This window comes from Solanum tuberosum, unplaced genomic scaffold, assembly GCF_000226075.1.
Source record: "Solanum tuberosum cultivar DM 1-3 516 R44 unplaced genomic scaffold, SolTub_3.0 scf00150, whole genome shotgun sequence".
Taxonomy (NCBI): Eukaryota; Viridiplantae; Streptophyta; class Magnoliopsida; order Solanales; family Solanaceae; genus Solanum; species Solanum tuberosum.
The window spans coordinates 1206640-1218145 of record NW_006239073.1 but is presented as its reverse complement, the minus strand read 5'-3'; the positions used below and the strand labels follow the sequence as shown (position 1 = coordinate 1218145).

At 36.1% G+C, this 11506-nt stretch overlaps 2 protein-coding genes and 1 non-coding gene across 3 annotated transcripts in view; all 3 read left to right on the top strand.

Moving 5' to 3' along the window:
• LOC102605317 (bifunctional 3-dehydroquinate dehydratase/shikimate dehydrogenase, chloroplastic-like) overlaps positions 1-1699 on the top strand; it is a 4912-nt gene extending 3213 nt beyond the window's left edge. The window contains exons 6-9 of the mRNA XM_006352737.2: positions 131-280; positions 381-529; positions 632-794; positions 1334-1699. Of these exons, the coding sequence (XP_006352799.1) occupies positions 131-280; positions 381-529; positions 632-794; positions 1334-1377 (506 nt within the window). The 3' untranslated portion in view covers positions 1378-1699. The remainder of the gene's footprint in view (positions 1-130; positions 281-380; positions 530-631; positions 795-1333) is intronic.
• A 1900-nt stretch (positions 1700-3599) lies between these two features.
• On the top strand, positions 3600-3671 carry TRNAP-UGG (transfer RNA proline (anticodon UGG)). Its single transcript has one exon. It is a non-coding gene; the product is annotated as a tRNA-Pro (tRNA).
• Positions 3672-4068: 397 nt separating this feature from the next.
• On the top strand, positions 4069-10674 carry LOC102604979 (RNA-binding protein BRN1-like). Its single transcript, XM_006352736.2, has 9 exons — positions 4069-4394; positions 4473-4555; positions 6869-6920; positions 7440-7565; positions 7657-7736; positions 8875-9051; positions 9236-9536; positions 10096-10239; positions 10320-10674. Exons 1-9 carry the CDS (start codon positions 4226-4228, stop codon positions 10463-10465), a joined length of 1278 nt encoding a protein of 425 aa, XP_006352798.1. The 5' UTR covers positions 4069-4225; the 3' UTR covers positions 10466-10674.
• Positions 10675-11506: the final 832 nt, after the last annotated feature.

The window sequence follows — 11506 nt, the reverse complement described above, 5'->3', positions numbered from 1 at the left end:
TTGAGCCCCCCCCCCCCCATCTCCTTGGCATGTACCCTCCCATAAGAAAAGGTTGAAACCTTCTTCGTAAAACATTTCAAGAACTTTTCAATCCAAATTACACGAGGAGTTAAATTTTGTGTGTAAACAGAGAGACAAAAGACCAATGGCTGTGCATCAAATGTTTCTCCAATTGCTGGAAAATTGTTCGTATTAGTTGGGGCAGGTGGTGCAGGGCGAGCTATTGCTTTTGGTGCCAAAAGCAGAGGGGCAAGGGTTGTAATATTCAACCGCAAATATGGTAATACCTCCTATCTCCCTAAGGATTATGGATATGTGATCTTTTGCTCTTTATTCATTATATGTCTCCTTCCATTTATTGCAATTTTGTCTTTGAAAAGAGAGAGCAAAAGCTCTGGCTGCAGCAGTATCCTGTGAAGCTTTGCCATATGAACATCTGAACGATTTCTGCCCTGAGAAGGGAATGATTCTTGCAAATGCTTCTGCTGTGGGCATGCAGCCAAAGTCTGATCAAACTCCTATCTCCAAGGTTGTCTTTCTTGCATAGTCTTTGACAAAAGCAACCTGTTCTCTGTTTGCATGAGAAAATGCAAACATTCTGAACTTTTCCGCAATTTTGCTATTGTTTCAGGAGGCCTTGAGATCATACGAACTAGTATTTGATGCAGTTTACACACCTAGAAATACACGGTTATTGCAGGAGGCTACAGAGGTTGGAGCTACAGTGGTGAGTGGGGTTGAGATGTTTGTCAGGCAGGCACTTGGGCAGTTTAAATTGTTCACCAATGGATTAGGTAGCTTTTCTCTCCTCCCTATAATTTTTTACATAAAAATTCTAAGAACCTTCTGTCTGTTGTTTATTTTTTTGTACTGCTTTGGACTGTTAATTTTTCCCCTTGAGCTGAGTAAGGTTTGCGTACCCTCTACCCTCCCCAGACCCCACTTTGTGCATGCACTGGGTATGTTGTTGTTGTCGTAGAACCTTCTGTCTCCTTTGCCCCATTTATCCTGGGCTGGGGGCAGCAGTGAACATAACTAAAGTTCTATTATGCAGTAAGCAGTGGGGCAAAATTTAGCTATGCTTAACTTTGGTGATTCTTAATCTCTTCCATAAGGGCTTCTTACTCCCAATTAGTATGCTTTAATTCCCTGCGGAAGACTTCATGTAATCTGATAGCTTTTTATCACCAAAGAATAGGAGAATAGGACGGAAAAAAACATAACTCCTGGAAATGAGGAACTATAAAGCAGGAGCAAAACCTACTCATGTCTTAAAGTATCGTGCTCTTAGAAAGCAATAGTGTTAACTCTTTCTACTTGTGTTTTTCTGCAGCACCAGTAGATTTTATGCGGAGGATTGTGTATGAGCAATTTTGATTCTTTTAGAAGAAAGATATAGTTTCTGAAATCAGGCAGTGCTAGCTAAAACCAGGATCATATTTGCCAACTCAATAGAAGAGGTTTCTGAAATTCATATTGATGCTTCCAAATGCCAAATTGATTTACATGGGACGAAGGATATATCAAATACCGTAAAAGTAGTTTACTTTTTCTTCCTATGATTGTAATAATAGGAAGGTAATTATGTCAGGAAACATGTCTTTATCCCAGAAAGGTGGTTTATAAGCAGTAACAAAAATTTGCCTAGCCTGGAACAGTTGAGCATTCTTTCGAGATATATACTTGTTATCTGGCACCAGTGTTAGCTGTCCATTTTTAGATCATAAAAATAAGACATACAAATTTGATTAGAGCAAAATTGGACAATTGGCCTCTTATTGGAACATGATTCATATATACAGTTCCCTTTCCCCTTGATAGTTAATATATACTATCATGAATCAATCCCTTTTTGTGCACTCTGATGCATTTGAAAGAACGAGAATGAAATTCATTCTTAAATTTCTGTGGAACGTTCTTGTACTTGATGGGAAAAGTTTAAACTGAAATTACCAGCAGATTTTGGCCACTAATATATATATATATACTATTGGCATCTTCAGTACGTACGTACGTACTAGGCAAGAAAAGAGCAGCATTGGCGGTTCACAATATGCTCACTCGCATTTTAGCAAGGTTCCACTCCAGGGAAGTAGTCTTTCATGTCATCCAAGGAAAAGGGTGTTGGAATAGCAAATGGAGAAATTATTCTTATTCCATTCTCTGTCATGGACTTGATCATTCCTATGAACGCATGATTTGGTAGTTTAATAAGTAGGTTGTGCATGCTAGTCCTCCCAGTAACGCCATCACCCGAGCAGTGTGTTTGATCCCTGCCATTACGCCTCGGACATTGATCGATGGTCAGTGTCCACTATACTCAGACATGCCGTTTCTTGGCCGAGCTGCCTTCCCTAGCTTGTAGTTTCCTGGATTTTTATATTACACAAACATAATTTTACCTATAAAGAATGTTGGATTGGACTCCGATCCTCTCTACTATAATATTATTTAAGTAAATGAATACACAGTACCTTTCTAAGAAAACTTGTTACAGCTGGAGGTTTGAAGAAGCAATGATGTGGAGGATTACTAATTGATGGGAAATGAAAACAAAAACTAGTATGGACTGTGCCATAAAACTTGATCATATAGAGTATACGTAGTAGAAGAAAATCATAAATACATAAACCATGCATTGCAGCTAGTCAAAATTATTTTATAGTTGAATATAATGAAGCAGTTGTTGATAAAAGAAAAAAAAGGTTTACGCGAGGAGGGATCTTATCCTCAGCATCTTCTTTATTGAGAGAGAACTGACAAGTATAATAGTAGTAAGACTGAATTAATTTAGTAACAACAACATCGATCTACACTCAATAGAGAGAATTCATGCATGCCTTTATTATTATAATTACTTTCATGGGTGTTGTTGCAGTTAAAGGAATATATATAATGTCGAAATGTAGTTCAACCTTCTGTATAAATTGTCGAACAACTACAACTACAAGTTGTTTCTTAATTCTGAAAGCCATGTGCCAACTCATGTTCTCATTATACACGTTTTTTTCATTTTAATAAAAGTTCAACAATTCGTTGACGCATCTTGATGATTATAATTTCCAATATATATATATTTCGATATGAACCTAAGATAGAAAGAAAGCTAGCTAACTGATAATGATCGAGTTCGACCACTCAATCAGAATCTAACTTTGATATCACTTCTTCATAATTATTTTGTCTTCTCAGAATAAGGGAAAATACCCTTTCAACCAACTACATATATATTTGATCCTACCTACAAGTAATATTCTTCTTCATTCGACCAACCAAGCAAATTCAAGATTTTAACCTTAAAGGATTAAATTCAAATTCCGTCATCTAGATATAATGTAGTGGGAATTTTAAATTTATACTAATTATTTAGTGGATTTGTTAACACATGCGCTAATTAAGTTCCCTACCCAATAATATATATATATATATATATATACCATGACAATAAAATTAGGGCACATTGTAATACACCCTCAAAACAAATTAGGTAAACAGTGTAAATCCAGGTTCAGCTGGACTGACACGTGGATACAACAATGGCATAGTTATTCTTTATCTATGAATTCTTAAATCAAATTTAGAAAGAGTGAGAGCAATGAGGGCGTTTGGTCTAGTGGTATGATTCTCGCTTTGGGTGCGAGAGGTCCCGAGTTCGATTCTCGGAACGCCCCTCTTTTTTATTCTGGTTCCTGATGATTTTTAGGTGGACGTAATTATGAAATTGATAAAGGTGAATGTTGTGTGGGAGAGAGAAGTGGTGTTGGAGTACAGAGAATGCCATTTTCTCTTCGTAAACCTGTGGAAAAGTGAGAAAAAACTAGTATAGGATATCTTTTTTAGACATCTATTAATTTGTATATGTATTAACCTTGACACAACTTCATATTGAATTTATTGATAAAACCAAACTTTCGAAATGAATAGATTTATTATAAACATGGTGAATTATTATACAAATTTAGATAAAATCTGGTTACTAACTATCTACTTTTGTAGTGTATAACAAAAGATAATTAGGGAAGCAAGTTGTTCCAAGTCGTCCACGACTCCTCAACTGTCACAGAAGCCAACTTTCTTGCCAAACCAAGGTCATTTATGTAATCTCCAACTACGAATGAAATTCCTTTTTTGCCATCTAAAAACTTTCTAATTTCCTAAAAACAGGACTTGACGATTGAACAACACACACTTCAGTTTCAGTCTCAGAGAGAGATTGGTGGCATTAATGGCGGAGGAGGAGAGGACGCGTGAGTACAGCGAGGAGAGCGTGAAGCTGTTCGTAGGTCAAGTGCCGAAACTAATGACGGAACAACAGCTTCTGGATATGTTCAAAGAGTTCGCAGTTATTGATCAAGTCAACATCATCAAAGACAAGACTACTCGAGCTTCTCGAGGTTCACTCTTCAGTTTTCGCCTTTGATTACAATGTGCGATTCAAGGAATTTCTAAACAAACCCTTTGCATGTTTCCAGGGTGCTCTTTTCTGATTTGCCCGTCCAGAGAAGAAGCGGACAAGGCTATAACTGCTTGTCACAATAAACAGACGCTTCCTGGGGTCAGTCAGTCTTTTTCTATATTGTTGTCAATCAATCCAGGGACATGCATTAGATATACTTTATTTCATTAACTAAACAAGATATGTGGAATCTGCCATTTGTTCAAGTTTCTGAATTTAGTCTTTCTTGTTCAATAGAGTCATAGTAAAGTTCTATGTCGATTTCAGCTAGTTAATTAACTATCCTCAAGAGAAATGTTTTGGCATTGTCTCATGTTTCAACACCAGGAATATAGAATAGCACTATCTGTTTTCAGCATAGTAAGAAGCCAAAATAATGTACCGTGATTGGATGTTTTTCTAACCAACACTACTGTCTTGATGTAATAATGGAGAATGTCTGTAACCTCCTGAACTAGGGAGATAAAGGCTGTTCCACCTGGTGAGTTGTCTTTACCAAGACTTCAATTCTGGATTCAAGCTGCACGTCCCGTCCTCTAATGTTTATGAATTGTAGTAAACAGAAAAGAACATCATTGTTCCCTTGAAGTCTTAACTGACTAGACAACTTAGTACGTGTTTCTATAGACTACTAGTGGAATGTGCATAATAAGAGTGTGCAATGAAGAGAAAGCTTAGCTAGGAGAGCCTAAGGGTGACTGGGAGAGAAGTAGCAGCAAAAGTAATAGTATCTAGTTCCCCTAGGCTGTTACAGGATATGTACATTAATAGCAGAGCCTTGTCTGGGGTACGCTGCACACTTACTGACAGTATATTGCAGCTACAAGACTGTTAAGGAAAATGAAGCAGCTGTTTAGGAGAAAATAGAAGCTTGTGAGAAAGTTGGAAAAGAAGGAAGGATGCACTATACTGTGGATAATAGCTTCCCATTCTTTTTGGTGTTGGTGGGAGGAGGAGAGAAGGGGATGCTCGGGGAAAAAGAAAATTAATCTGAGTCACGCAACATTGTGAACTAGGACTGATCAATATCAGGTTTCATGCTTTTCAGTTTTCAACACTCCGTGCTAGTTTCTTGTGTCATCAAGCAAAAAGATTATTTTTTAAACAACCTCTCTACCCAACAATTGGTTGGGGCAAGGTCTATGAACATCTTACCCTCCCAAGACCCCATGTGTGGGATTACACTGGGTATGTTATTGTTGAAGGTCCATTTCACTTACCTATTTTTCAAAAAAAGTATGATTAACATCTTCTCTAGAGTAATTTGGTTTCTTAAAAATCTCATGGTTGGCTGAGGCAATTGGCAGTTGATCTTTGTCAGAGCATCTAATGACCCTTAACACATACTAGTGGTGAAAGCAGCTAATCTAAAGGTGTTGCTATTATGGTTTCGCCCAAAATTTAATCATAGTTGATGAATTTATACAGATGGTTCCAGACTGGTCTATTGAGCTGTATTTATGCTTTAGTTTTACACATTTACTTCCAGGTCGCACATCCAGAGTTTCACATAGTGTATTGAAGTGGTAGGGTATTTGATTATTGGTACATTGGTATATTAATGCATCTAAGTATCATTTCGCTCTCTAAGGACCCGTTTGGCCATAGATTTCCCAAGTAAAATTTGGGGAAAAAATTGGCAAATAGTGTTTGTCCATATAATTTGCTATTATTTGGCACATATTTTTGACAAATAACCCAAATTCCCAAATAATAGAAAAAACTAGTATTTGGGTCAAATCTCATTATTTGGGAGCTTTTAAAAGTTCAAATTCTACACCAAACTTTTATATTTTTACAAACATAGTAGTTGTTTGGGCTGTATTACATAATTTTTTACGTGAACACCAGAGCAGTGATGAAATATTCAGTGAATTTGAAAGTGATGATATGGTTGTTGATTATTATGACTAACAATCGGCTCAGGGTAATAAAGTCATGTGTTTCATCTACTTCACGATGTATGGCATGATGCTTGTTGCACTCACCCCGAACTACCACATTGCTCCAGTGTCATGGACACTAGTTATTTGCTACAACGAAGATCCAATTGACTTGTTGTGGAAGTCATGAATCTTGTTACATTGACGTTTCTATCTTGCTATGTAATACAAACTTAGGGTTAGTTTTGATAATTTTTAAAAAAGTGAAATATGTTTTCCAAATATCAATGACCAAACACATGGTGAAATTTCACCCAAATAATATTTGCCAAAAAATATTTGGGAATCTATGGCAACTCTTATCACAAAAAAAAAAAGAAAAAAAAAGGAGAAGAGGGTGGATGTAAGAGCATATCTATTCTGAATATTAAGCTTATTAAGTTTATTTGTGATTTGCTGCTCTTTTATATTGGCATGATATGCATGTCTTATGATAATAAAGGTGTCCTCTTCTCTGTGTCCAATTCAGGCTTCTAGTCCGTTGCAAGTGAAGTATGCTGATGGCGAGTTGGAAAGGCTAGGTGTACTATAATTTAAATTCTTGTCTTATGATACTACCTATGTCCACTTTTAATTGTCATAGTTTCCTTTTTTAGAGTCAAACTATAAAAACTTTGACTAATATTTTACTATGTATTTTTTAATCATATTGATATGCAAAAAATTGCAATTTATAGTACTTTTCATATAGTTTTTGAATATCTAAATTTTTTGTTTAAAATATCAAATTAATGTAATCAAATGAAAATTAGTCAAATTGACTTTCGAAAAGCGCAACATGACAAATAAAAGTGGACGGAGGGAGTATTTGTTTTTACATGGTTATTTGATTCACATGATTCTAGTTTCCCATTGTTTACTTCTCCTTGCTTTACCCTCTTAGCTTTTTGACCTTGTAATCTGTTGTTACAATACTTACCCAAAAAGAAAAAGTTGTCCTTGCTGTATATCATAGTTTTGTTTATGTGATGCTGTGCATAGTTGGTAACTTTTTCTATCCTTCTCTTTCTTTTTGTCATTTCTCTTAATCTGAAATTCAGAGCACAAGCTTTTTGTGGGTATGTTGCCAAAGAATGTCTCTGACCCCAAAGTCTCCTCATTATTCTCTGAATATGGGACCATTACAGATTTGCAAATTCTCAGAGGTTCTCAGCAAACTAGTAGAGGTACAGCAAACATTGTCTAATAATCTTTCACTTAAACTTTTCGTGCGAACAAAATCAATTCATCACAAAAATTTGTCTTTCTTTCTGTTAGGATATGCTTTTCTGAAGTATGAGAAAAAAGAGCAAGCAGTTGCAGCAGTAGAGGCCCTTAATGGAAAGCATATCATGGAGGTTTGTTTCTATCTGCATGTTAGCCTGTTAGGTCACTCCTGTGAAACCTTTGAAATTTGTGGGTATTTGAGATTTGCATTGTGTGTAACTTTCGTTAAGTGATTGATCCGGTTATTATCCATTCTCTTGAGCTGCAGTAATGGTCAAATATTCAGATTTTTTTGGTAAGTTCAAATATTTTAAATATTGAGTTACCTTCGGTCCGTTGCATTAGTTATGTAATCATTACTCCTTGTAGGAGTAACTATATTCTCCTCATTCCTGGAAGTGCCAGTTTTGGCTTTAAATTGGGGTCAATTAGTGGAGGTGGCTTCTTATAAGTTGCCTCTTTGTAGCAGGGCCAACAGAATAGCCTAAATGCTAACACTTTGTGTTCAGAGGATTCCAAAGACAATAGCTGCTGATTTCTTTTCTAGGATATGTCAACATGGCACTGCATTCAGGCATTTTAGACATTTTTATCATCTTCCTTAAAGACCAGACTGAATAGATGGATGTTAGTTTACTGGAAATTTTTATTCTTCAGGTTGAAATAGTAATTTCTAAGAAGCAAAATCAAAATTTGTGCTATGACATATGTATTTGATCCCTTCAAAGGTCATGTGTTCTAGAGGAACTTATTAGTCCTAAGCCTATTGATCAGGAGGTGGATGTTCACTTATACCTACCTAACAAGTTCAGAAATTAAAATTCAAAATGGGGAAATTAGGAGAAAATTTTAAAACATAGAATTATTTTATTGTAGTGTCCAAGTCTAACCCTGTGTGAAGTTTTTATCGTTAGGATACCTGAGTAAGTGCTGGTTATTGCTTTCCTATTTTCTTTCTATGTACCAAGTCATTTTCCAGAAATTTGATTCTGGCTTTATTACTTTGCTTAAAATTTGTAAGAGTAGTGATGATCTGAATCACTAGGCATCTCATTTCCTAGTAATCCAAAATTTGAAATTTTAGTTTATATGGGATAAGGGACCTACAACTGCACACGTTTATTTGCAAAAGAAAATTCACAATGAAGGTTTAAGCACATTGATTAAATCCTTTTATCAATTTTACATTCTCATGTCAAGTTTTACTCATCCAAGACTTACATTTGCTGGTTGTTTAGATAGAATTTTCTTATTATACTGTCCGTTCAGGGTGCAACTGTCCCTTTGGTAGTCAAGTGGGCTGATACGGAAAGGGAAAGGCAAGCTAGGAGGGCTCAGAAAGCTTTATCTCAGGCATCTAATGCTTCCAACTCTGGACAGCATCCATCTATATATGGATCTCTATCCATGGGTTATATGACGCCATATAATGGCTATGCTTATCAGGTGGGTTGAATTGTATTCAGCAGTAAATTTGGGTGTCAAGTAAAATTCTTGGTTTCCTTGCTCTGGCAGTGATATTGAGTTTGCATGTTCCTTTTGTGGTTCATTTCTTTTTCATTACATTTCTATCATTCTTGCTCCAGTGATCAATTTAAGGGGCAGTTCAAGTTAACATGCTATTTTGCAGACTCCTGGGACATATGGGCTCATGCAGTACCGTCAACCGTCAGTGCAGAATATGGTTCCATCTATAAACCAAGGAGGTACTCCACGTGGAGTTGCACCTGGTCTAACACCTGGAACTACCCAAAGAAATTATGCCATGTCACCTGGAAGCTATCTGGCATCTGCTTACAGGGCTGCACAAGGGCTTCAATATCCCACACACTATCCTGGAGGCATTACTGGCTATCTACCTCCTTATACCGCAAACAGGCATTCTGCAGAATCTTCAAGTGCCGGTTCAAATACAGGGAGTCAAGTTGAAGGTTGTCAAAATTTTATTTTGAGACTTAGTAATACTTGTTAACTTGAAGTAGATCGGTGCATCTATCTGAATGAGGCTATGTTTTATTTCTTGGTTTATTGTTTTCCTGAGCTTCTGTTCCATATTGTTAATGATTACCAGATATCTGAGATGGTAATTTTACACCTATCCGTTTTTAAAAGGTAACAGCTAATAGAAGAAACAGAAGAAGAAATCAGATTTGCAATATAACTGAGTTCTTCTCAAGGCCTTTGTGAGAGATGTAGAAAGTACTTATTCAGACTCACTGGTGTCTGGTGATATATAGTTTGGCTTAGTTTTTGATGAACCCACTGGAATTGCAAGTAAATTATTGTCAATTATGTCATTAGTTTCAGCAATTATCAAAGAGTGTAGAGAGCTTCAGCTATTATTTTTTTCGTCTTTGCATTATTTAATTAGCTATTTTCCCAGCATTGACAGTCTTCCAACTTGTTGACATAGACAAGTTGTGCATGTTAACTTGAATTGCTTGTAATTAACTTTTGCTTACTTATGAAAGAGAAATCATGTCGTTACAGGTCCAGGTGGTGCTAATTTATTTATTTACCACATTCCTCAAGAATTTGGTGATCAGGAGCTTGCAAACACATTTCGAGAATTTGGGACGGTCTTGAGTGCCAAAGTTTTTGTGGACAAAGCTAGTGGTGTTAGTAAATGTTTTGGTATGAACCTTAGACTTTCTGATGTATCAACCATAAAGAGTATTTCAGTCTTGATGTTATGATTGAACTTGTTTCTGCAGGATTTGTAAGTTACGACTCTCCAGACGCTGCACAATCTGCAATCAAAATGATGAATGGTTTCCAACTAGACGGGAAAAAATTGAAGGTTCAGCTTAAAAGAGAAAATAAACAGAACAAACCTTATTTTGATATATATAAAAGGTGATGAGTGGAAGGAAACTGATTCTTTGCATCAGTGGGTCCCATTTTAAGCCACTATGGAGTTGCTACATTAACAGCCAGTGGGAGGTGATTGTAAACATTTAGCAGTGACATAGCAACTGAATGTTAATTGTAGTTCCCTTGTACCACTATAATCTGTAACATTTGTAAATTCATTGATTCTTCTAATTGATATGATTGTCATTAAGTATATAGTTTGTTTTCCCTTGTGCACCTCTATCTATGCTCACCACTTACTTTAGCTCAAGCTACAAATTGATGTAATGAAGTCGGACAAAGTTGGAGTGCATTTTCTACCCAGGTGATGTGAGATCAACTTTGATGTTGGCCTGACAATTGACATGGACTTGGTCACCTTTATGTGATAGCATAGGGGACTAATGGGGGCTAAATAGAGTAAATTTCCATATTGTTATTACACCACCAAGTCCCGTGAGATTGACTTGTAGTTGTAGAAGCCACCACCACAATGTCATTATTATCCATGATATCATTTTTATATCTTAACACGATGAACCTGTCGCTTCTTACTTCTTAGTCAATTTCAGCTCCTTGTTTTCTTCTATTGCAACACTTGATGATCTTCAACTTATAATAGTTGTCCAACTTTAACATTCATAATGATGATGTAGTTGAAAAACGTTGTGTTGAAGAACCAAAAAGACGTGGCTTCCTACTGTTTTTCTTATTACATGCAGCAAGAATGGGTAGACAGAATCAAACACGTAAAGCAGCAATACTTCAAACCACATCCAAATATTTTCTATTTTTATAGCAACTTAAACAGTGAGAGAAGACAAAAATTACTAGTTACTATTTCCATTTTCTTGGATTCCCTATCACTATTACTCCCTCCGTCCCTTTTTAGTTGTCCACTTTAGAAATGGCACACAGATTAAGGCAACAATGATTAGCACAGTAAAGTTACAATTTTATCCTTATGACAACTTTTCACTTCAAATTTACAACCACTTATTTGAATTCAAGTGAAATAAATTGGAGGAAAACAACATACACTTTTACA

Bases quoted from the DNA above. Each gene is read 5' to 3' on its own strand.
- LOC102604979 (XM_006352736.2), top strand. From the start codon at position 4,226: ATGGCGGAGGAGGAGAGGACGCGTGAGTACAGCGAGGAGAGCGTGAAG. The intron at 4,556-6,868 runs GTCAGTCAGTCT...TGTCCAATTCAG, and splicing joins ATAAACAGACGCTTCCTGGG to GCTTCTAGTCCGTTGCAAGT. The intron at 7,737-8,874 runs GTTTGTTTCTAT...CTGTCCGTTCAG, and splicing joins ATGGAAAGCATATCATGGAG to GGTGCAACTGTCCCTTTGGT.